Source organism: Coregonus clupeaformis, chromosome 17 (assembly GCF_020615455.1).
Source record: "Coregonus clupeaformis isolate EN_2021a chromosome 17, ASM2061545v1, whole genome shotgun sequence".
Taxonomy (NCBI): domain Eukaryota; kingdom Metazoa; phylum Chordata; class Actinopteri; order Salmoniformes; family Salmonidae; genus Coregonus; species Coregonus clupeaformis.
In genome coordinates this window covers 73,712,976-73,739,727 of record NC_059208.1, presented here as the reverse complement: position 1 = coordinate 73,739,727, position 26,752 = coordinate 73,712,976, and the positions used below count along the sequence as shown (strand labels likewise).

The window sequence follows — 26,752 nt, the reverse complement described above, 5'->3', positions numbered from 1 at the left end:
TTGCAGCCTTTGTTGTACCCCTTGTTTATGATCACCATCATATTTCCAAGCTATTTTCAGCTATTTTCCTGTTCTGCCTTTACCACTTTTTTTCAGTACAATCTAGCCAACAGTATGTTCATAATGAGGTACTCTAGATTATGCTGTATACAGTATTAATCTGCATTGACAAAAAGTTGAAGCGTAAAGCTACGTTGCTCATCACCTTGGATGTATCCAAATCTGACCAAATACTTTTTACCCCAATTGGTAGTTACAGTCTTGTCCCATTGCAGCAACTCCCATACAGACTCGGGAGAGGCGAAGGTCGAAAGCCATGTGTCCTCTGAAATACGACCCTGCCAAGCCACACTGCTTGCTTAACCCGGAAGCCAGCCACACCAATGTGTTGGAGGAAACACTGTACAACTGGCGACGTGTCAGCGTGCACTGCGCCCAGCCTGCCACAGGAGTCGCTAGTGCGCTATGGGACAACAACATCCCTGCCGGCCAAACCCTCCCCTAAACTGGACGGTGCTGGGCCAATTGTGCGCCGCCCCATGGGTCTTCCAGTTGCGGCCAGCTGCGACAGAGCCTGGACTCGAACCAGGATCTTTAGTGGCACAGCTAGCACTGTGATGCGGTGCCTTAGACCACTGCGCCACTCGGGAGGCCCTTGATAGCTAAGATTTTGAAAGTAAGATGTTGACATGATCAGTCCAATCAAAGCTACTGTAAATATAATGTGATTTGACGTCATTTTATCTGTGGCCAATGACTTTCAGCACTTCTAATGTAACTCTATGGCAGGACACAAAGGGCTTGAATGTTCTATGTCTTCCCTTACTAAGGACTTAGACTTGGCGGTGACGTAGTGTCCCAATGAGTGACAGAACACTGAGCCAATCACAGCGCAATGCTCCTATTTTCTGCTGGCTTGCCCCACCACCACAGAAAGCACTGCTACAAATGTGGGGCTCAAAACAGGTGGGTCTCTGCCCCACCTGCCCTGATTGACGGGTCGCCACTGAATGAGAGACTGACTAGCACATTCCTGATGATAGCTGTGTTGTATATCTAATCATCATTAGAGATACTAGCTATATCAGATCAAACTGCTAAAGGTAACAAGAGACCATGCTCATCTGTGTATAGTGACCCCTCCATAGCCTTTGTCATAGTATTGTGGATATGTTTTCAATAAATGTTGCTGTTTTTTCCTAGCTCACCATAGCCTATCATATAATTCCATCATCATAAAGTAAAGTTGGTAAGATGCCCTAGTGGGCAAAAACATTGACTGAACCAATTGTCCTGACACGAGTCATTGTTGATTTCACTTGTTATAGGGGAGAGACTCTAGGGCTGCAGATAAGACTGTTGCCATGGTCCTGAAGGAGATACCAAGTAAGGCGTCTTCAGAAGGGAAACCCCTCCTCACGGTGACAACCAAGGTGGGCAGAACCATCTCAACCCCCCCCATCCCTTCCACCCCCCAACTGGAGGTTCCTCTTATTTTTGGTGATGATAAAATCAATGGCAAGGCTTTGAGCATCCTATATCTACTCTCCACTCTTGAGCCTAACTCGATCACATATTATTAACCTCACAACAGCTGCTCTATAGGGTATAAAATGCATGCTACAGTTCATTCTGCATGCATCACCAACTAAAAACCAGTCAGTATTTCAGCTGTAGCCAGGAATGACATTTTATCTGAATGACATTTCATTGATTTTAATTATATGTTATGTAACTTGTGCCTTTAAGTGAATAATTTTTGCAGCAGCAACACCTTATCGTAGCCACACGCAATGTATGTAAGAATCACTTTTTTTTTAACTGAAATTATAAATTCAAATACTGCTATTTGTATTTATTTAGTTTGTAGAATTTCCCCCACTTTTCTCAGGGATACAATTACTACACATTACCAAATGAGCCTACCCAATCAGGTAGTCTCAGCAGAATAAGAAATTAGGTCCTATATCAGCAAAAAGTACAGCACATTTCCAAAGCAGTTTAGGAAAACGCACACTCCAAATGCACAATTTTACACCTCAGCATACACATTAGCAGCTCAACTTTGCTAATGTGTATGCATTTCCATAATGCAACACCTTGCAGCATGGGATTAGGCTATGACATAATTAAGCCATCTCTTCTTGTAGATGTAGTCGATTTTCAATGTGCTTTTCAGTGTTGCTTTGTTTTGAAGCAATATGTGGATGGTAAGGGTGTAGCAGATGCCATTGTACACTTCTATCTTGCCCCCGTTTTCTGTGCTTGATATAAATGTGCTTGATGTGTGTGTACGCGTGCGTGCATGTGTGTGTTTCTGTGCTGTGGTGACAGTATAGTGTTGTTCTGATGTACAGTGGGGAGAACAAGTATTTGATACACTGCTGATTTTGCAGGTTTTCGTACTTACAAAGCATTTAGAGGTCTGTAATTTTTATCATAGGTACACTTCAACTGTGAGAGACGGAATCTAAAACAAAAATCCAGAAAATCACATTGTATGATTTTTAAGTAATTAATTTGCATTTTATTGCATGACATACAGTGGGGGAAAAAAGTATTTAGTCAGCCACCAATTGTGCAAGTTCTCCCACTTAAAAAGATGAGAGAGGCCTGTAATTTTCATCATAGGTACACGTCAACTATGACAGACAAAATGAGGAAAAAAAATCCAGAAAATCACATTGTAGGATTTTTAATGAATTTATTTGCAAATTATGGTGGAAAATAAGTATTTGGTCACCTACAAACAAGCAAGATTTCTGGCTCTCACAGACCTGTAACTTCTTCTTTAAGAGGCTCCTCTGTCCTCCACTCGTTACCTGTATTAATGGCACCTGTTTGAACTTGTTATCAGTATAAAAGACACCTGTCCACAACCTCAAACAGTCACACTCCAAACTCCACTATGGCCAAGACCAAAGAGCTGTCAAAGGACACCAGAAACAAAATTGTAGACCTGCACCAGGCTGGGAAGACTGAATCTGCAATAGGTAAGCATTCTTGGTTTGAAGAAATCAACTGTGGGAGCAATTATTAGGAAATGGAAGACATACAAGACCACTGATAATCTCCCTCGATCTGGGGCTCCACGCAAGATCTCACCCTGTGGGGTCAAAATGATCACAAGAACGGTGAGCAAAAATCCCAGAACCACACGGGGGGACCTAGTGAATGACCTGCAGAGAGCTGGGACCAAAGTAACAAAGCCTACCATCAGTAACACACTACGCTGCCAGGGACTCAAATCCTGCAGTACAGACGTGTCCCCTGCTTAAGCCAGTACATGTCCAGGCCCGGTCTGAAGTTTGCTAGAGTGCATTTGGATGATCCAGAAGAGGATTGGGAGAATGTCAGATGAAACCAAAATAGAACTTTTTTGGTAAAAACTCAACTCGTCGTGTTTGGAGGACAAAGAATGCTGAGTTGCATCCAAAGAACACCATACCTACTGTGAAGCATGGGGGTGGAAACATCATGCTTTGGGGCTGTTTTTTCTGCAAAGGGACCAGGACGACTGATCCGTGTAAAGGAAAGAATGAATGGGACCATGTATCATGAGATTTTGAGTGAAAACCTCCTTCCATCAGCAAGGGCATTGAAGATGAAACGTGGCTGGGTCTTTCAGCATGACAATGATCCCAAACACACCGCCCGGGCAACGAAGGAGTGGCTTCGTAAGAAGCATTTCAAGGTCCTGGAGTGGCCTAGCCAGTCTCCAGATCTCAACCCCATAGAAAATCTTTGGCGGGAGTTGAAAGTCCGTATTGCCCAGCGACAGCCCCAAAACATCACTGCTCTAGAGGAGATCTGCATGGAGGAATGGGCCAAAATACCAGCAACAGTGTGTGAAAACCTTGTGAAGACTTACAGAAAACGTTTGACCTGTGTCATTGCCAACAAAGGGTATATAACAAAGTATTAAGAAACTTTTGTTATTGACCAAATACTTATTTTCCACCATAATTTGCAAATAAATTCATTAAAAATCCTACAATGTGATTTTCTGGATTTTTTTCCTCATTTTCTCTGTCATAGTTGACGTGTACCTATGATGAAAATTACAGGCCTCTCTCATATTTTTAAGTGGGAGAACTTGCACAATTGGTGGCTGACTAAATACTTTTTCCCCCCACTGTAAGTATTTGATCACCTACCAACCAGTAAGAATTCCGGCTCTCACAGACCTGTTAGTTTTTCTTTAAGAAGCCCTCCTGTTCTCCACTCATTACCTGTATTAACTGCACCTGTTTGAACTCGTTACCTGTATAAAAGACACCTGTCCACACACTCAATCAAACAGACTCCAACCTCTCCACAATGGCCAAGACCAGAGAGCTGTGTAAGGACATCAGGGATAAAATTGTAGACCTGCACAAGGCTGGGATGGGCTACAGGACAATAGGCAAGCAGCTTGGTGAGAAGGCAACAACTGTTGGCGCAATTATTAGAAAATGGAAGAAGTTCAAGATGACGGTCAATCACCCTCGGTCTGGGGCTCCATGCAAGATCTCACCTCGTGGGGCTTCAATGATCATGAGGAAGGTGAGGGATCAGCCCAGAACTACACGGCAGGACCTGGTCAATGACCTGAAGAGAGCTGGGACCACAGTCTCAAAGAAAACCATTAGTAACACATTACGCCGTCATGGATTAAAATCCTGCAGCGCACGCAAGGTCCCCCTGCTCAAGCCAGCGCATGTCCAGGCCCGTCTGAAGTTTGCCAATGACCATCTGGATGATCCAGAGGAGGAATGGGAGAAGGTCATGTGGTCTGATGAGACAAAAATATAGCTTTTTGATCTAAACTCCACTCGCCGTGTTTGGAGGAAGAAGAAGGATGAGTACAACCCCAAGAACACCATCCCAACCGTGAAGCATGGAGGTGGAAACATCATTCTTTGGGGATGCTTTTCTCAAAGGGGACAGGACGACTGCACCGTATTGAGGGGAGGATGGATGGGGCCATGTATCGCGAGATCTTGGCCAACAACCTCTTCCCTCAGTAAGTGCATTGAAGATGGGTCGTGGCTGGGTCTTCCAGCATGACAACGACCCGAAACACACAGCCAGGGCAACTAAGGAGTGGCTCCGTAAGAAGCATCTCAAGGTCCTGGAGTGGCCTAGCCAGTCTCCAGACCTGAACCCAATAGAAAATCTTTGGAGGGAGCTGAAAGTCCGTATTGCCCAGCGACAGCCCCGAAACCTGAAGGATCTGGAGAAGGTCTGTATGGAGGAGTGAGCCAAAATCCCTGCTGCAGTGTGTGCAAACCTGGTCAAGACCTACAGGAAACGTATGATCTCTGTAATTGCAAACAAAGGTTTATGTACCAAATATTAAGTTCTGCTTTTCTGATGTATGAAATACTTAAGTCATGCAATAAAATGCAAATGAATTACTTAAAAATCATACAATGTGAATTTCTGGATTTTTGTTTTAGATTCCGTCTCTCACAGTTGAAGTGTACCTATGATAAAAATGACAGACCTCTACATGCTTTGTAAGTAGGAAAACCTGCAAAATCGGCAGTGTATCAAATACTTGTTCTCCCCACTGTATAAGTTAGAAAATGTGCTCTGTAGGCTTCAATATTCTAAGTTGTTACATAAAATTCCATGATGTGTTTGTTGTAAGAAGTTGTATTGAATAGAACGATTTATTTATTTTTTATTTTTTATCCCAACCAGCAATGCACTCTTTAGTGCTGCATAACAACATGTTTATCGTGTACTTATTTGTAATAAAATCTAATATTATCTAATATTTCAGCTGGAAATGCTTATGCATTTCTAGATGTAGATCAGCTACAAAAACAGACAGGTGCATTAAATTAACAAGAAACCGCCTACCTTCTCAAGTCTGAGAAGTAAATGGCAAGACTTGACTGCTCAACGAATATATTAATAATGTCTCATTATGAAATGACACAACAATGTGCACCTCCTAATCAATATGAAAGGGGTAAAGGGTGAATTATTTCATTTGATGAAAGTACACTGAACAAAAATATAAACGCAGCATGTAAAGTGTTGGTCCCATGTTTCATGAGCTGAAATAAAAGATCCCAGAATTTTTCCATACGCACAAAAAAAATATTTATTTCAAATTCTGTCCACAAATTTGTTTACATCCCTATTAGTGAGCATTTCTCCTTTGCCAAGATAATCCATCCACCTGACAGGTGTGGCATATCAAGAAGCGGATTAAACAGCATGATCATTAAACAGGTGCACTTTGTGCTGGGCACAGTAAAAGGCCACTCTAAAATGTGCAGTTTTGTCACTCAACACAATGCCACAGATGTCTCAAGTTTTGAGGGAGCGTGGATTTGGAATGCTGACTGCTGGAATGTCCACCAGAGCTGTTGCCAGAAAATGGAATGTTAATTTCTCTACCATGAGCTGCCTCCAACGTTGTTTTAGAGAATTTGCCCCATGATGGCAGTGGGGTTATGGCATGGGCAGGCATAAGCTACGGACAATGAATACAATTGTATTTTATCGATGGCAATAATTTGATTACACAAAAATACTGTGACGAGATCCTGAGGCCCATTGTGAGTCACCATTTTATTTAAAGGTATCTGTGACCAACAGATGCATATCTCTATTCCCGGTAATGTGAAATCCATAAATTAGGGCCTAATGAAATTATTTCACTTGACTAATTTCGTCATATGAACTGTAACTCAGTAAAATGAAATTGTTGCATGTTGCATTTATATTTGTGTTCAGAATAGTTCCGCAGTCCTTTACAGAATTGGCCTTTACAGCAATGACCTTAGTGTCTAGAACAGATACTCTGGTGACTGTCTAGGAGAGGAGCTGAATGCTGCTTACCTTAGACAAACACTGAGGTCTATTCTATTCTGTATGCTTGCACCACCATTCCCTTCAGATGACCTAGAGCAGGGGTATTCAACTTTTACACTACGGGGTCCGGAGCCTGCTGGTTTTCTATTCTACTTGATAAATAATTGCACCCACCTAGTGTCCCAGGTCTAAATCTGTCACTGATTAGAGGGGAACAATGAAAAAAGGAGTGGAACTGGCTTCAAGGTCCAGAGTTGAGATTGAGGGAGCTGGAATGACACAGATCAATAGCCTACTAGAATGCCATTACTAGGTCAATAGAAGCATGTTTATACTTTGTAGCATCGGCAAATACCAGTTTCTACTTCTATTACCTAGTCAACTCCAGAGGTTTAAAATCATTAAGTCTTTGAAGGAGGGCTCGTTTAACCCTTGCTCTCCTGTCACTATCTTTGGGATTGTATTGGATGTTTATATTGCCTCCAATGACACGGAAGTACAAAATCAATATGAGAATATAGATTTTTTCGCTTCATTTTGTGACAATAACCACGTTTCCATCCACATTTTTCATGCGAGTAAAGTCATACCGACAGCTGTGATGGAAACAGGAAGTTTCGGTAAAATTCTAGAAATGCTGACAGATAATTTGTTCATTCGACATGGTGGGATCCTTTTGTGTCGGAAACACCTTTATGCACAAGTACTGATATAATAACCATCATATGGAAGCAAACTTGGAGTCACGCGATGATATTGTGCGTGGTCCTCGCGCTACGACTCGGGAAACCATGCAGTTTATTAGGATACAGATTAAGCAAGTTGAACTTCACAATGTGTTGAAAGTGCACGCTATGAGCTTAATGCTCCTGTCCAATAAATATCGAGGGTCTTATTAAGTGGTGGAAAAAGTACCCAATTGTGATACTTGAGTAAAAGTATAGATACCATTAATTGAAAGTTATTCAAGTAAAAGTTAAAGTCACCCAGGAAAATACTACTTGAGTAAAAGTCTAAAAGTATTTGGTTCTAAATATACTTAAGTATCAAAAGTAAATGTAATTGCTAAAATATACTTAAGTATGAAAAGGAAAAGGAAAAGTATAAATCATTTCAAATTCCTTATATTAAGCGAAGCAGATGCCATCATTTTCTTGTTTAAAAAATGTACAGATAACCAGGGGCATACTCCAACACTCAGACATCATTTACAAATTATGCATTTGTGTTTAGTGAGTCCGTCAGATTAGAGGCAGTAGTTGTCAAAAAAATTAAGAGTAAAGTCAAGTACAGATACCCCAAAAAACTACTTAAGTAGGACTTTGAAGTATTTTTACTTAAGTACTTTACACCACTGGTCTTATTCTGGTGACATGATGACCGATGCTTGACTGCCGTTATACAAATACAAATATTATCCATAATAATCTCATCATGTAGACTAGCCTACTTGCACAGCCTACTGCACTGTATCTGTGAGCTGTTGGCTAGAGCACATGTGCCAAGACCAGAGTAGACAAATTTGCTATTTAATGCAACAGATTTTGTGGCAAAACTATCAGTAGAATTGAAAATGCAATTGAAACACATTGAACTTTAGATTTTTATTCGGTACATGAAAACTTAAGCGGAAAATTACATTTTGTGTGCATTACGTCATCACACACTGATTTTTCTCTGCAACAAGTCAGTTTGGTGGAAACACACCACTGGAGGGTAAAAATCTCATATTTTCTTTATGCGGGTTTTAGAAAATGTGCATGAAAATCTGTCACCAATTGGATGGAAACCTAGCTAATCACATCAATGTCAGTTATGTAACTACAATGAGTATGGTTACATGAACACAATAATACGATTATTGTGGATAGTCAAATTAATATAATAGTTTGATTAAAACGTTTACATGCTTTGCAGGAAGAACGATTTCCCGAATACTCCTGTTTACATGGACACATCTAATGTCAGGCTACCTGATCGGCAATCAAAATAAACGTTATTTTATTATGTTATTTTTGGGAAGCCTATTTGATTCTGAGTTTGTACATATACAGTGCCTTCAGAAAGTATTCATACCCCTCGACTTATTCCACATTTTGTTGTGTTACAGCCTGAATTCAAAATTGATTAAATATATTTTTTTCTCACCCATCTACACACAATACCCCATAATGACAAAATGAAAATATGTTTATATAAATTTGGGCTAATTTATTGAAAATGAAATACAGAAATACATTGCCTTCGGAAAGTATTCAGACCCCTTGACTTTTTCCACATTTTGTTACATTACAGCCTTATTCTAAAATGTATTAAATAGTTTTTTCAAACCTCATTAATCTACACACAATACCCCATAATGTCAAAGCAAAAACAGGCTTTTAGAAATTGTTGCTAATTTATTAAAAAACTGAAATGACATTTATATAAGTATTCAGACCCTTTACTCAGTGCTTTGTTGAAGCACCTTTGGCAGCGATACAACCTCGAGTCTTCTTGGGTATGATGCTACAAGCTTTGCATACCTATATTTGGGGTGTTTCTGTCACGATCGTCGGATATAGAGGACCAAGGCGCAGCGTGGAAGGTGAACATACTTATTTATTAAATGATACACGAACAAAACAACAAATCGATACGTGACGTCCACAGGTGCAAAACACAAACCAACACGGAACAAGATCCCACAAACACTGTGGGAAAACCACCTGACTAAATATGGTTCTCAATCAGAGACAACCAGCAACAGCTGATACTCGTTGCCTCTGATTGAGAACCACTCTGGCCAACATAGATATACAAAAACTAAACTAGACACAACGAGCACAAAACATAAACTCTACACACCCTGGCTCAACTTAAAAGAGTCCCTAGAGCCAGGGCGTGAAAGTACCCCCCCCTAAAGGCGCGGACTGCGACCGCGCCTAAACATCACCGAACAGGGGAGGGCTGGGTGGGCATTTCTCCTCTGAGGCAGTTCCGGCTCCGGGCTTGACCACCACCCTCTACTAACCCCCCCGAAGTGCCCCTGGTCTGGTCTAGCCCCACTGGCTGGAGCTGGACTGGACTTCGGTGGAGCGGATTGCTCAGGCCCGGTGTGGAGCAGCTGACCGGTACCTGACCAGGCACCGGTGAAACGGGCACGGGCTGGCGGCGCGCACCACAGGTTTGGTGCGGGGAGCAGGAACAGGCCGGACCAGGTTGGCGACGCGCACCATTGGCTTGGTGCGGGGAGCAGGAACAGGCTGGGCCGGGTTGGCGACGCGCACCACTAGCTTGGTGCGGGGAGCAGGAACAGGCCGGACCGGTTGGCGTCGCACTCACAGGTTTGGTGCGGGGAGCAGGAACGGGCTGGGCCGGGTTGGCGACGCGCACCATTGGCTTGGTGCGGGAGCAGGAACAGGCCGGGCCGGGCTGGCGACGAGCACCATAGGCTTGGTGCGAGGGGCAGAACAGGCCGGACCGTACTGGGAACACACACCACTGGCCTTACACGGGATCAGGAACGGGCCGGACCGGACTGGCAACACACTTCAGTACCTCTCGCCGTGCCTCTACATTTTCCTTCCCTCTATACACCAATGGCTCCCGTAACCCGGTGGCCTTCTCTCCTCGTCCACCAACTCGCCCCTTATCTGCCTCCAGTGGCCCCGTCGTCCCTGCCATGTGCCCCCCCCCCTAAAAATGTCTTGGGGGTGCCCCTTGCCTGTCCGACGACTGCCCGGTTGGCGCCGCTTCTCCTCTCCTGCCTGGGCACGCTGCTTGGTCCTGTATTGGTGGGATCTTCTGTCACGATCGTCGGATATAGAGGACCAAGGCGAAGCGTGGAAGGTGAACATACTTATTTATTAAATGATACACGAACAAAACAACAAATCGATACGTGACGTCCACAGGTGCAAAACACAAACCAACACGGAACAAGATCCCACAAACACTGTGGGAAAACCACCTGACTAAATATGCTTCCCAATCAGAGACAACCAGCAACAGCTGATACTCGTTGCCTCTGATTGAGAACCACTCTGGCCAACATAGATATACAAAAACTAAACTAGACACAACGAGCACAAAACATAAACTCTACACACCCTGGCTCAACTTAAAAGAGTCCCTAGAGCCAGGGCGTGACAGTTTCTCCCATTCTTCTCTGAAGATCCTCTCAAGCTCCGTCAGGTTGGATGGGGAGCGTTGCTGCACAGCTATTTTCAGGTCTCTCCAGAGATGTTCGATCGGGTTCAAGTCCGGGCTCTGGCTGGGTCACTCCAGGACATTCAGAGACTTGTCCCGAAGCCACTCCTGCGTTGTCTTGGCTGTGTGCTTAGGGTCGTTGTCCTGTTGGAAGGTGAACCTTCGCCCAAGTCTGAGGTCCTGAGCGCTCTGGAGAAGCTTTTCATGAAGGATCTCTCTGAAAAACACCCCCATAGCATGATGCTGCCACCACCATGCATCACCATAAGGATGGTGCCAGGTTTCCTCCAGACGTGACACTTGGCATTCTGGCAAAAGAGTTGGATCTTGGTTTCATCAGACCAGAAAACCTTGTTTCTCATGGTCTGAGAGTCGTTAGGTGCCTTTTGGCAAACTCCAAGCGGGCTGTCATGTGCCTTTTACTGAGGAGTGGCTTCCGTCTGGCCACTCTACCATAAAGGCCTGATTGGTGGAGTGCTGCAGAGATGGATGTCCTTCTGGAAGGTTCTCCCATCTCCACAGAAGAACTCTAGAGCCCTGTCAGAGTGACCATCAGGTTCTTGGTCACCTCCCTGACCAAGGCCCTTCTCCCCCGATTGCTCAGTTTGGCCGGGCGGCCAGCTCTAGGAAGAGTCTTGGTGGTTCAAAACTTCTTCCATTTAAGAATGATGGTGGTTACTGTGTTCTTGGGGACCTTCGATGCTACATAAATGTTTTGGTACCCTTCCCCAGATCTGTGCCTCGAAACAATCCAGTCTCGGAGCTCTACGGACAATTCCTTTGACCTCATGGCTTGGTTTTTGCTCTGACATGCACTGTCAACTGTGGGACCTTATATAGACAGGTGTGTGCCTTTCCAAATCATGTCCAATCAATTGAATTTACCACAGGTGGAATCCAATCAAGTTGTAGAAACATCTCAAGGATGATCAATGGAAACAGGATGCACCTGAGCTCAATTTCGAGTCTCATAGCAAAGGGTCTGAATAATTATGTAAATAAGGTATTTCTGTTTTATATTTTTAATACATTTGCAAAACTTTCTAAAAAACAGTTTTCGCATTGACATTATGGGGTATTGTGTGTAGATTGCTGAGGATTTGTATATATTTAATCCATTTTAGAATAAGGCTGTAACGTAACAAAATGTGGAATAAGTCAAAGGGTCTGAATCATTTCAGAATGCACTGTATCTAATTTACATAAGAATTCACACCCCTGAGTCAATACATGTTAGAATCACATTTGGCAGCGATTACAGCTGTGAGTCTTTCTGGGTGAGTCTCTAATATCTTTGCGCACCTGGATTGTACAATATTTGCCTATTATTATTTTCAAAATTATTCAAGCTCTGTCAAATTGGTTGTTGATCATTGCCATAGATTTTCAAGCAGATTTAAGTCAAAACTGTAAGTTGGCCACTCAGGAACATTCACTGTCTTCTTGGTATGCAACTGCAGTGTAGATTTGGCCTTGTGTTTTAGGTCCTGCTGAAAAGTGAGTTCTCCCATCTCCCATTGTCTGGTGGAAAGCAGACTGAACCAGGTTTCCTCTAGGATTTTGCCTGTGCTTAGCACCATTCCATTTCTTTTTTATCCTGAGAAACTCCCCAGGCCTTAATGACTACAAGCATACCCAAAACATAATGAAGCCACCAGTATGCTTTAAAATATGGAGAGTGGTACAGTAATGTGTTGGATTTGCCCCAAACATAACACTTTGTATTCAGGACAAAAAGTTAATTGCTTTGCCACATTTATGGCAGTATTACTTTAGTGCCTTGTTGCAACCAGGATGTACAGTGGGGAAAAAAGTATTTAGTCAGCCACCAATTGTGCAAGTTTGTCACGATCGTTGGCTAGAGATGAGGACCAAGGCGCAGCGTTGAAGGTGAACATATCTTTTTATTACTGATCACACGATCAAAACAATAAACGATAACGTGACGTCTACAGTTTAACACAAACCGAAATGAACAAGAAACCACAAACACAAAGTGAAAGACAGACAGTTAAATATGGCTCCCAATCAGAGACACCCAGCTGACACTCGTTGCCTCTGATTGGGAGTCACTCAGCCCAACATAGAAAATCAAACATAGAATTACACACCCTGGCTCAACATAACATAGTCCCCAGAGCCAGGGCGTGACAAAGTTCTCCCACTTAAAACTGTAATTTTCATCATAGGTACACGTCAACTATGACAGACAAAATGAGATTTTTTTTTCCAGAAAATCACATTGCAGGATTTTTTATGAATATATTTGCAAATTATGGTGGAAAATAAGTATTTGGTCAATAACAAAAGTTTCTCAATACTTTGTTATATACCCTTTGTTGGCAATGACACAGGTCAAACGTTTTCTGTAAGTCTTCACAAGGTTTTCACACATTGTTGCTGGTATTTTGGCCCATTCCTCCATGCAGATCTCCTCTAGAGCAATAATGTTTTGGGGCTGTCGCTGGGCAACACAGACTTTCAACTCCCTCCAAAGATTTTCTATGGGGTTGAGATCTGGGACTGGCTAGGCCACTCCAGGAACTTGAAATGCTTCTTACGAAGCCACTCCTTCGTTGCCCGGGCGGTGTGTTTGGGATCATTGTCATGCTGAAAGACCCAGCCACGTTTCATCTTCAATGCCCTTGCTGATGGAAGGAGGTTTTCACTCAAAATCTCACGATACATGGCCCCATTCATTCTTTCCTTTACACGGATCAGTCGTCCTGGTCCCTTTGCAGAAAAACAGCCCCAAAGCATGATGTTTCCACCCCCATGCTTCACAGTAGGTATGGTGTTCTTTGGATGCAACTCAGCATTCTTTGTCCTCCAAACACGACGAGTTGAGTTTTTACCAAAAAGTTCTATTTTGGTTTCATCTGACCATATGACATTCTCCCAATCCTCTTCTGGATCATCCAAATGCACTCTAGCAAACTTCAGACGGGCCTGGACATGTACTGGCTTAAGCAGGGGGGCACGTCTGACACTGCAGGATTTGAGTCCCTGGCGGCGTAGTGTGTTACTGATGGTAGGCTTTGTTACTTTGGTCCCAGCTCTCTGCAGGTCATTCACTAGGTCCCCCCGTGTGGTTCTGGGATTTTTGCTCACCGTTCTTGTGATCATTTTGACCCCACGTGGTGAGATCTTGCGTGGAGCCCCAGATCGAGGGAGATTATCAGTGGTCTTGTATGTCTTCCATTTCCTAATAATTGCTCCCACAGTTGATTTCTTCAAACCAAGCTGCTTACCTATTGCAGATTCAGTCTTCCCCAGCCTGGTGCAGGTCTACAATTTTGTTTCTGGTGTCCTTTGACAGCTCTTTGGTCTTGGCCATAGTGGAGTTTGGAGTGTGACTGTTTGAGGTTGTGGACAGGTGTCTTTTATACTGATAACAAGTTCAAACAGGTGCCATTAATACAGGTAACGAGTGGAGGACAGAGGAGCCTCTTAAAGAAGAAGTTACAGGTCTGTGAGAGCCAGAAATCTTGCTTGTTTGTAGGTGACCAAATACTTATTTTCCACCATAATTTGCAAATAAATTCATTAAAAATCCTACAATGTGATTTTCTGGAGAAAAAAAATCTAATTTTGTCTGTCATAGTTGACGTGTACCTATGATGAAAATTACAGGCCTCTCTCATCTTTTTAAGTGGGAGAACGTGCACAATTGGTGGCTGACTAAATACTTTTTTTCCCCACTGTATGTTTTGGAATATGTTTGTTCTGTACAGTCTTACTTCTTTTCACTCTGTCAATTAGGTTAGTATTGTGGAGTAACTACAATGTTGTTGATCCATCCTCAGTTTTCCCCTATCAGCCATTATACTCCAACTGTTTTAAAGTCACCATTGAAAAGGTCACGTGACCTACAAACGCAATGGTCAGAAGACACTGAAGCTCCTGCCGACAATTCTTCATTATATATTTTATTCAGGTTATGTACTTCAACTTTTTATACTTTCAAGTTTAAACGTTGGTGGAAATGTCTGAAACATATGGGTTCGCCCACCAAAATGGCAGCTAAACTCCAGAAAACCGAAGTTACTACTGATGGTAGCTTTAGCAACGCCATTTCACTAGCTTTAGCTGAACAACAAGACCGGATGGAGGCGGTGGTTATACGTGCTGTTGGTGCAGCAATTCAAGTAGTGAGGGGACAAGTTGCTACCTTGCAAGATAAGTTGGACACCCACATGGGATCAGTTCGAGCGCTAATAGAAAAGGTGGATCGCATTCAGACTGAGGCAAGGGGCCTATAAAGGGATGTGAACTTCTGCACTTTGGAACTTGAGAAGATGCGGTTCAAAATGGCGTCGCTTGAGGATCAAGACAGACACAATATCGTGAGGGTCACAGGGATTGCTACAAACCGGGAGGGAGGTGATGCAATTGCTTTCCTGCAAGAAATCCTTCCCAAATGGATTCCGTCACTTGATACTACTCCAATTCAAATGGAAAGGGCCCACAGGATCTACAACCAAAATGCAAAGAAGGACAACCTCCAGACCATGGTCTTCAAGGTTCTCAGATACCAAGACCGCAACGCAATTCTACAAGGAGCATGTGAAGCAAGAAAGAATGCGCCCATCCAAGATGCCGGGAGAACCATACGTTTTTATGCAGACTACAGTGCCTTCACAAATCAGTGAAGGAAAGCATTCGCAGATGTCCAGAGGGAGAGGCATAACCTCTTTTCTGATTTATCCCGCCACCCTGCGACTTACTTTCAACAGTGAGCAGCTCTCCTCGGCAAAAGAGGCAGAGGAAATTCTGAGAAGTCTCCAAGGCGACAGGTCTACACCCACCCCCCCACACCCCCCTAAAGAGATTGCTTTCCTTTACAGATGCCGAGGAAGGGCCCGGACAGCAGGATGACAAGGAGACGCAGAATAAAACGGGAGCAACTGGGAGCTAAAGATGCAGCTAACCGGCTAGCTAACGTTTAGTTGACTACTCAACTCTTATCTATCTTTGTTTTGAACAGGAACTTCTCCTAGTAAGTTACTGGGACCGAAAATGGAGGACGCTTTCCTTCACTGTTGGAGCTAAGAATTAACATTAGCCTGTTAGCGAGCTGGAGGCTGGTTCAACCTGTTGACTTCATTTTGGACGCTGTATTTGATTTCATTATTATTATTTAGTACCGGATAATAAAAATATGGGAATGTTTTCACCCATCGATTTGCAGCAATCATCGGACTGCCTAACGTTTCAGCGATATTTAAACAGAGGTATGTTGAAGTTTGAACGTGATTAGTAGGGGTTGATGTTGCTAGATTCTGGGTTGATTAACGTTAATCACTTTATTGTGTCCCTATTTCCCTAAACCACTGTAGCCAGGTTTTGTTTTCAAGTTTGGCTGCACAGCTTCACAAGTATAATTTATCTTTGTTATATCTGCAAAATGTCTCTACTTTCTACTTTTTTTGTTTGGATAACCTGATTGTAATAGATTTTATTTAGGAGGGATAGGCCCGAGTTTTGGAGACCTACAGATTTGCTTTGTTTGGATGTCACGCTTCTCAGAAACAAAGGGGGGGTCTGGCGGCGGGTGGGGGGAGGGTACTTATCGTGGTTACATGCCACTGCTTATCGAAGGTAAATCTGAACCACTTTCAGTTCAACTCATAATTGTCAGGATTGTTTTTAAGTTGCTAATAAAGTAATAAAGTTGCTGCTTCGACTAGTGGAGCCTCTAAGTCCAAAGGCGCGGTTATTTTGATTAAAAGGAATTTAACTTTAGTTATCGAAAAGACTAGCAAGGACACTTCAGGCCGCTTAGTTTATGTCTATATATGGCAAGAAAGTAGCATTTGTGTCTATCTATGCACCCGCTGTTTTTGAGGACAGCTTTTTCCCTGGGCTTACCAAATAATTGTTATCACTTTCAGAGTACGAATTGGTCATAGGGGCAAATATGAATGCAGTTTTCGATCTCAAGCTTGATAGATCCACGCAAACCTTTTCACATGCCTAACAATCAGCATCATTAGCGTTGAATGCAATGATGGAACATCTCAATATCTCTGATGTGTGGAAAGTTCAGAATCTGGGCATCAAAGATTATACCTGTTTTTCTGCATATCACAAATCATACTTTAGAATTGATTGTTTTCTATTCTCGCGGACTCTAAGTATGTGTGTCGCGCCAATACAAATATAGCCTGCGACTCTTTCAGATCATAATCCCTTGGTTAGCCAAGTGGATGTGAGCTTTAAGGTGAATAAAACAAAAAGTTAGCGTTTTAGTATGACCCTTCTTCAAAACGAATTGTTCGTGGCTGAATTTCAACCCAAAGTAGTTGAATTCTTAGCAAAAAACAAGGACTCTGTAGGTTTACATGGATGGCTACTAAAGGGTTTATCAGAGACTTTACATCGTCTTTTGCGTCTCACCTCAATAAAGCCAGGAATCACAGAATCAAGCTATTGGAGAAAAAAAAATTAAAATCACTTGAACAGAACCTGAAAAGGAATTACTCAAATAATGTCAGTAATGATTTGAGGGTGGTTAAACTGGAACTGAATGATTTATTAAGGAGGAGAGCTGAGTTTATCATGCATAGAGTGAGGCAGAACTATTATTTTAATGGAAGCTGTTAAGTTCATGTTTTAAGTATACCTATATTTATGTTATTACGGTGCTATCACTCTGTTATTAGTACGCCTGCGCGGTAGTCTCTCTGTTGACGGACCTGGCCTGAGTGCAATGGCAACTGTGTACTGTGGAAATACGGTGAACTAAACGTTGTTAACCTCTTAAGGATCAGACCCTTCTTTTCAATTTCCGCCTAAAGTGACATACCCAAATCTAACTGCCTGTAGCTCAGGACTACTTGAAATTAAACTCTTTGAAGTTTGTGGAAATGTGAAATGAATGTAGGAGAACATAACACAATAGATCTGGTAAAAGCTAAAACAAACAAAAAAAACATAAGTTTTCTATTTTATTTTTGTTGCATCATCTTTGACATGAAAAAGAAAAGCCATACATTCAGATAGGAAGCTGAAAGGTACTTTAGATGTTGTCTACAAGAGGGTAACAGTGTATGTGCAAAGTTTCAGACTGATACCTTCAAGAATGAAGAAGCTACATAACATTTAGTATGAAGTCACCCAGGTGTCCCTCACAAGTTTGCCCAAATGTACCCAAGTGAACGAAATGGTAAACTGATACATTTTCAAGTACATAACTATAGAGAACATACACAAATGCTATGGTAATAAAAAATACAAATGTACACACTCCCAGGAATGTCATACATGATGGATCATTAGCTTCCCTACATAAAAGGGACTGACAGGAGACCTAACGAGAATGCTGATCCAATGCCTCCCAAAACAGAAGTGAACTATTTAAGATAAGGGCCAAGTTAGCAGCCAACACTGATCTAATGTCATAAGTGAACACACCACAAACCACACACAAAGTGAAAAGAATATACAGTACCAGTCAAAAGTTTGGACATACCTACTAATTCCAGGGTTTTTCTTTATTTTTACTATTTTCTACATTGTAGAATAATAGTGAAGACATCAAAACTATGAAATAACACATATGGAATCATATAGTAACCAAAAAAGTGTTAAACAAATCTAAATATATTTTATATTTGTGATTCTTCAAAGTAGCCACCCTTTGCCTTGATGACAGCTTTGCACACTCTTGGCATTCTCTCAACCAGCTTCAGCTGGAATGCTTTTCCAACAGTCTTGAAGGAGTTCCCACATATGCTGAGCACTTGTTGTGCTCTTCACTGACGAGTCGCGGTTTTGTCTCACCAGGAGTGATGGTCGGATTCGTGTTTATCGTCGAAGGAATGAGCGTTACACCGAGGCATGTACTCTGGATCGATTTGGAGGTGGAGGATCCGTCATGGTTTGGGGTGGTGTGTCACATCATCTTCGGACTGAGCTTATTGTCATTGCAGGCAATCTCAACGCTGTGCTTTCACGATTGTCTTGAAAAGAAGCGGGCCAAGGCGCAGCGTGAGATGCGTACATATTTATTAGTGATATTCCGAACAAAACAACAAACGATAACGTGACAGTCAACGGTCTAACACAAACCAACTAGAACAAGATCCCACAAAGAATAGCTGAAAACAGCCTATCTAAGTATGGCTCCCAATCAGAGACATCGAGCAACAGCTGCCTCTGATTGGGAACCACCCTGACCAACATAGATCTATATGATCTAGAACAAAACCCAAAACATAGAAAACACAACATAGAAGCTACACCGTGAAACTAAACATAGAAAATCCACACCCTGGCTCAACATTTCAGAGTCCCCAGAGCCAGGGCGTGACAGTACCCCCCCCCCCAAAGGCGCGGACTCTGACCGCGCCAACAGAACACCACAGGGGAGGGACCGGGTGGGCACTCCGCCTTGGCGGCGGATCCGGCTCTGGGCATGATCCCCACTCCCTCTCTAATCCCCCACAGTACCCCTGGTCCGGTCTGGCCCTGCTGGCCGGAGCTGGACTGAACACTGGTGGAGCGGATTACTCTAGCTCCGGAGTGGAGCAGCTGACCGGTGCCGGACCAGGCACTGGTGGAACAGGCACGGGCTGTGCCGGACTGACGACGCACACCACTGGCTTGGTGTGGGGAGCAGGCACAGGCCGAGCCGGGCTGACGACGCACACCACTGGCTTGGTGTGGGGAGCGGGAACAGGCCGAGCCGGGCTGACGACGCACACCACTGGCTTGGTGTGGGGAGCAGGAACAGGCCGAGCCGGGCTGACGAAGCGCACCACTGACTTGGTGCGGGGAGCAGGAGCGGGCCGGGCCGGGCTAGCGACGCGCACCATAGGCTTGGTGCGGGGAGCAGGAACGGGCCGGACCGGGCTGGCGACGCGCACCATCGGCTTGGTGCGGGGAGCAGGAACGGGCCGGACCGGGCTGACGAAGCGCACTACTGACTTGGTGCGGGGAGCAGGAGCGGGCCGGGCCGGGCTAGCGACGCGCACCATAGTCTTGGTGCGGGGAGCAGGAACGGGCCGGACCGGGCTGGCGACGCGCACCATCGGCTTGGTGCGGGGAGCAGGAACGGGCCAGACCGGGCTGACGAAGCGCACTACTGACTTGGTGCGGGGAGCAGGAGCGGGCCGGGCCGGGCTAGCGACGCGCACCATAGTCTTGGTGCGGGGAGCAGGCACGGGCCGTGCCGGACTGACGAAGCGCACCACTGACTTGGTGCGGGGAGCAGGAACAGGCCGAACCGGGCTGGCGACGCGCACCACAGGCTCGATGCGAGGGACAGAAACAGGCCGGACCGTACTGGGGACACACACCCCTGGCCCTACGCGTGGATCAGGAACAGGCCGGACCGGACTGGTAACACACCCCAGTACCTCTCGCCGTGCCTCTACACTTTCCTTCCCCTTAGTGACCAGTGGCCCCCTGAACCTGGTGGCCTCCTCTGCCAACCCGCTGGACCGCTCTATCGCGGCCTCCTGCTGCCCCGTCGTCCACGGCGTTAGCCCCCCACCTAAAAAATTTCTGGGCGTCTCTCCTACCCGTGGACCAGGTCTCCATGTCCCTCGCCAGCCTTTCGCCCTTCTGCCTCAATGTCAAGCCCTTCTCTTCCTCACTCGGCTTGACCCAGTCGAGGAGGCGAAGGAGATCTGCTAGAGATCTCCCTGGCGATGGCTCCTGGACACGCTGCTTGGTCAAGTCTTGGTGGTTTCTTCTGTCACGATCGTCATATATAGAGGAGGACCAAGGCGCAGCGTTGAAGGGGAACATATTTATTTATAGACTGATCACACGATCAAAACAACAAAACGATGACGTGACAGTCAATGGTAATACACAAACCAAATACGAACAAGAAACCACCCCAAATGAATGCCTAACGGCTACCTAAGTATGGCTCCCAATCAGAGACAACGAGCAACAGCTGCCTCTGATTGGGAACCACCCTGACCAACATAGATCTATATGATCTAGAACAAAACCCAAAACATAGAAAACACAACATAGAAGCTACACCGTGAAACTAAACATAGAAAATCCACACCCTGGCTCAACATTTCAGAGTCCCCAGAGCCAGGGCGTGACATGTGCGTTACAGGGAAGACATCCTCCTCAACAAGCTCAGCTCAACTGAGGGAGCTGACTTAAATGAGTAAGCAGCTGATGTGCCAAAAAGCTGCAAAACATTATCAGGCAGCTGGTGCTCATAGCAAGCCTCACCAGACAGCTTCAGTTCATATCAAATGTACAGGATGGAGTTAAGGGTCTGCAAGGACATCCGATTTCTAAGTTTGCTTTTTACCACACTCATCTGGCTGAATACTTTCTCGACTTCAGCATTCGAGTGTGGCAAGGACAACACAGACACAGCAGCCGTGGCAAGTTCTTGAAACGGGTTGATATCAGCTGCATCCCTGAACTTCCAAATCTCCAGAAGCCCAATGTGTTTTTTGTCTCATTCCATTTACTAAGATGGATGGCACGCCATTGCTGGACAATCTTGTCTATCTCTGCAGGGGAGTAGCCAAGGAGCTTGGCTATTTTTAAATTTCTCCAGGGCTCTTATTGTGCTTTAGAGTTTCCTCCACATTGAAAACTGACATGTACTGCAATGCTTCGATGTTGTCCGGCAGTCTCACCCTCAACTCATTAGTGAGGGAGATGGTGAAGGCTACACACTGCTTTCGGACATTGTTTTCATCCTCAGGCGCAAGGTGGAGCTCAGCTGCCTTTGACTCAAAAAGGTAACCAAGGTACAGTTTGGAACTGATGTATCCGTCTATTGGCCCTTTGAGTACATTAACTTTTGCCAGTGGATTCAGCACCCTGCTGCTCACTGACTTGATCATGCTAACCAAGCTGTCAAGTAGCTTAAGAGGATCTACTTGCTCTCCCTCAAAAGCCTTGATGGCCAACTGTACCTCACCCAGCACTGACTTCAAAAAAGTCAGATACAATATGTTTTGAGGATCACTGTACATGGAGTATAAAGCCTCAGCCATGTAGCAGTGTTCACTGGACTTGGTGACTGCGAAATGCAGCCTAAGCTCCTCCCACTGGTCCAAAATGCGTGAAACCACGGGTTCAATGGAGAGCCAACGTGTGGCACACACCTAGGTCATCTGTAAAGGTTTCTCCCCACGGTTGATGTTCTCATATATGGCCTTGTAGGCCTCCCTGCGCTTTGGAGACACTGAAAACCAGTTATAAGTCTCTCGTACCAAGTACTCCACACTACGGGGGATGGTGTCATTGGAAGCATGACTTACAGCAAGCTGCAGAGAGTGGCACACAGAGCGAATAAGAACCAGATCTTTGAGGCCATCATCCTCCTTCAGCACTTAATGGACCCCATTGTTAATCCCCATCATAACAGAGGCATTGTCGGTCCATATCCCCAGGAGTTTCTCTTTTTTAAGACAACACTTCTCGAGGAAAGCCACAACAGCACGGGCTATAGATTTGGCATCTCCTCCCTCCAACTCAACAAGCCCCAGAAAGGTTGATACAATTGTCTGCTTGGTGTCTGTCACGATCGTCATACATAGATGAGGACCAAGGCGCAGTGTTGCAGGCAAACATACTCTTTAATTAGAGACACGATCAAAACAACAAACGATACGTGACAGTTCACGGTCTAACATAAACAGACTTGAAACAAGATCCCACAAACACAAATGGGAAACAGACAGTTTAAATATGGCTCCCAATCAGAGACAACCAACGACAGCTGACACTCGTTGCCTCTGATTGGGAGCCACTCAGGCCAACATAGAAATACACATACTAAATAAACAAATGAAATGCACACCCTGGCTCAACATACAAGTGTCCCCAGAGCCAGGGCGTGACAGTACCCCCCTAAAGGCGCGGGACTCCGACCGCGCCCACCAAACACCACAGGGGAGGGACCGGGTGGGCACTCCGCTTAGGCGGCGGATCCGGCTCGGGCCTGATCCCCGCTCCCTCTCCAACCCCCAAAGTACCCCTGGTCCGGTCTGGCCCCGCTGGCCGGAGCTGGACTGCACACTGGTGGAGCGGATTGCTCTAGCTCCGGCGTGAAGCATCTGACCGGTGCCGGACCAGCCACCGGTGGAACAGGCACGGGCCGTGCCGGACTGACGACGCACACCACTGGCTTGGTGTGGGGAGCAGGAGCGGGCCGCGCCGGGCTGACGAAACGCACCACTGACTTGGTGCGGGGAGCAGGAGCGGGCCGGACCGGGCTGACGGGCGCACCACTGACTTGGTGCGGGGAGCAGGAAACGGACGCGCGGGCTGACGAGCGCACCACTGACTTGGTGCGGGGAGCAGGAACGGGCCAAGCCGGGCTGACGAAACGCACCACTGACTTGGTGCGGGGAGCAGAATGGGCCGGACCGGGCTGACGAAACGCACCACTGACTTGGTGCGGGGAGCAGGAGCGGGCCGGACCGGGTGACGGGCGCACCACTGACTTGTGCGCGGGAGCAGGAACGGGCCGCGCCGGCTGACGAACGCACCACTGACTTGGTGCGGGGAGCAGGAGCGGGCCGGACCGGGCTGACCGAGCGCACCACTGACTTGGTGCGGGGAGCAGGAACGGGCCGCGCCCGGGCTGACGAAACGCACCACTGACTTGGTGCGGGGAGCAGGAGCGGGCCGGACCGGGTGACGGGCGCACCACTGACTTGGTGCGGGGAGCAGGAACGGGCCGTGCCGGGCTGACGGAGCGCACCACTGACTTGGTGCGAGTGGCAGGAACAGGCCGGACCGTACTGGGAACACACACCACTGGCCCCTACGTGGGGGATCAGGAACAGGCCGGACCGGACTGGCAACACACGCCAGTACCTCTCGCCGTGCCTCTACATCCTCCCTCCCCCTGGTGACCAGTGACTCCCGTAACCTGGCGGCCTCCTGCTGCCCCGTCGTCCACGGCGTTAGCCCCCCCCTAAAAAATGTATGGGCTTCACTCCTACCCGTGGCCAAGGCCTCCATCCCTCTTGCCAGACTCGCACTCATCTCCTCCCAAGTCCATCCTCTCTCCTCGTCACGCTGCTTGATCCAGTCGAGGTGGGATCTTCTGTCACGATCGTCATACATAGATGAGGACCAAGGCGCAGCGTTGCAGGCAAACATACTCTTTAATTAGAGACACGATCAAAACAACAAACGATACGTGACAGTTCACGGTCTAACATAAACAGACTTGAAACAAGATCCCACAAACACAAATGGGAAACAGACAGTTTAAATATGGCTCCCAATCAGAGACAACCAACGACAGCTGACACTCGTTGCCTCTGATTGGGAGCCACTCAGGCCAACATAGAAATACACATACTAAATAAACAAATGAAATGCACACCCTGGCTCAACATACAAGTGTCCCCAGAGCCAGGGCGTGACAGTGTCACTAAAGTACCATATCACAACCCCCAGGTACATAGAAACACTTACATCTGTGGACTCATCGAGGAGGAGGCTGAAACACTGGTCACCCACATCTGCAACCAACTTTTTCAGAAAGTATGGTGCTAGAACACCATTAATCATTTCTGTGCACTTTGTACTGTGCATTTTGAAGTGGATAGCAGCAGTGGAGTCTGAGAAAGCAGCTCTACATGCTTCTCCAATGTGATCACATGCCTGCATGGAACAGTGTTCAGCGATAGCTAATACCATGGTGGCCTCAGCCTTTTTTGCAGTCAATTTTTTAACCATAAATGGCAGCTTGTTTTGGGTGGGACTGTTATAAGGCTTTGCCTTTTGAGTATGTTTTTAAGTTGTGTTTTTTTTTTATCACTAAGTTTGGCGTAGAAATCAGGGAGTATGCCCGTGTATCATCTCCAATAAACGGCTTCAACCAGCCTTTGAATTCAGGGTTTGATTCCCACTCATTTCTGTATTTCTGAGTGTACAGTTTAGACTGAGATATGATGAGCTAGCCAGCTAGATGTTTAGTTTATGTCACAGAGAGGCACACACACAGTGGACGAGGTGAGTAAGTGACTGAGGCTGTGTGAGTCAAATGCAGTGATTTATTTTTGTGCAGTGATTTATTTTAGACAAAGGACATTTTACATTTACATCCTGCCCTGAATGTAAGCCAGGGCGGGATCAGCCAGCGGCGGCTTCCTGCATGCGCGATTCATTTGCAGTCTGGATGCAGAGGGGTGAACATCTCCTGCTCTGACTGCAGCTGGGAGGAACTGCTGCGTGAGGACTGGGCCACCTGTGAGTGCTTTGGGACGGGGGTGGGGCCCACGGCAGCACCCTCTGCTCGTTGAGAAGAGTAAGAACGATACGTGCTTTCACATCAGAGTCTCCAAAAGTCTCCAATAACACCAGAAAAAAGTTGCTAGATTTGTCGCTTGTCGATTTTTTGAAAATGTATCGCTAGAGGGGTATGAATACTCGCTAAATATAGTGACAAAGTCGCTAAGTTGGCAACACTGGTTGCGTGCGTGCTGAATACACAGGCTTTTCCTCAGAAAAAGGACTGTCTCATACTCCTGTGAAACCCAGCTCATTGGCTAACTAGCTAGCTATGTTTCAAAACGATAGGTGGTCATTGGACCAAGATACAGTCAATCAAGTGAACACCGCCCGCCTCATTGGTGCGTAATCATGTCAGTTCTTGGTAGGCTCAAATAGCTTTTATGTAGCCTATACGTCATGCAGAATGATTAAATTTTTGGTTGGCTTCTTGAGTATCTGAGGATTGCAGAAAAACCGAACTTGACTGGGTGAAACAAGGTGTAGCGTTTATATTATGTTGAAATGTTTTGTTGGAAGTTGAACGAGTTGGAATTCAGGCGAAACGCTGTATACAACATAAAATTGATTTTATCAAACAAAACAACTCTACATTTTATCTCTCGGACCCTCAGGATGACAAATCAGAGCAAGATTGCTGAATGTAAGTACATTATTTACCTTCAGAGGTGAATGTATCAAACCAGTTGCCTTGATAAAAGTGTTTTGTTGTTGTGCACTATCTTCAAACAATAGCATGGTATTTTTTCGCTGTAAATTGGACACTGCAGTTAGATTAACAATAATTTAAGCTTTCTGCCCATATAAGACATGTATATGTCCGTGAAAATGTGCTTTTGTTTACAACGTCATTGTAGTCACATTATCCGTATTGAGCAACAACTGTCCCGATTTTGGGACACCCATCCAATAGAGGTTAAACTGGAACCTAGTCATTGTGTCATTTTGAGTTTTATCATTGGTAGCAGAGGATGGCTAATAACTAAGATGTGCCACCTCGCTTCGACGAGAAGAGGTCGTATGAAAGTTGGAAAAATTAACTTGGAATCTGGACACGGGTTACTAATCTGGACGAGAAAAAGCAAGCACTTGCGGTGGTATTATCGCTCGACTGAAGAGCGAGAGATACAGCACTGGAAATATCTGTTGAGGATTTGAACAAGGATGACGGTATGGGAACTTTGATCAGAGCACTGGATTCTGTGTTTCTTAAAGAAGAGAAAGACTGTGCCTACGAGGCATATTCAAACTTTGACAGTGTTACTGGAGACATTTCGGTTGCAATGACAGACTACATAATTGATTTCGAACAGAGGTACAATATCAAATAAAATAAAATTGTATTTGTCACATGCGCCGAATACAACAGCTGTAGACCTTACAGTGAAATGCTTACTTACAAGCCCTTAACCAACAATGCCGTTTTAAGAAAAATAAGTGTTAAGTAAAAAATAGATAAGTAAAACATTTAAATATCAAATAATTTAATAATTTTAAAAAA

The 26,752-nt window shown here is 45.2% G+C and overlaps 1 protein-coding gene across 1 annotated transcript in view; it reads left to right on the top strand.

The window, feature by feature from the left end:
- Positions 1–1,116: 1,116 nt before the first annotated feature.
- LOC121532944 (PEX5-related protein-like) overlaps positions 1,117–26,752 on the top strand; it is a 220,362-nt gene continuing 194,726 nt past the window's right edge. Inside the window, exons 1-2 of the mRNA XM_041838724.1 lie at positions 1,117–1,128; positions 1,329–1,433. Of these exons, the coding sequence (XP_041694658.1) occupies positions 1,117–1,128; positions 1,329–1,433 (117 nt within the window). The remainder of the gene's footprint in view (positions 1,129–1,328; positions 1,434–26,752) is intronic.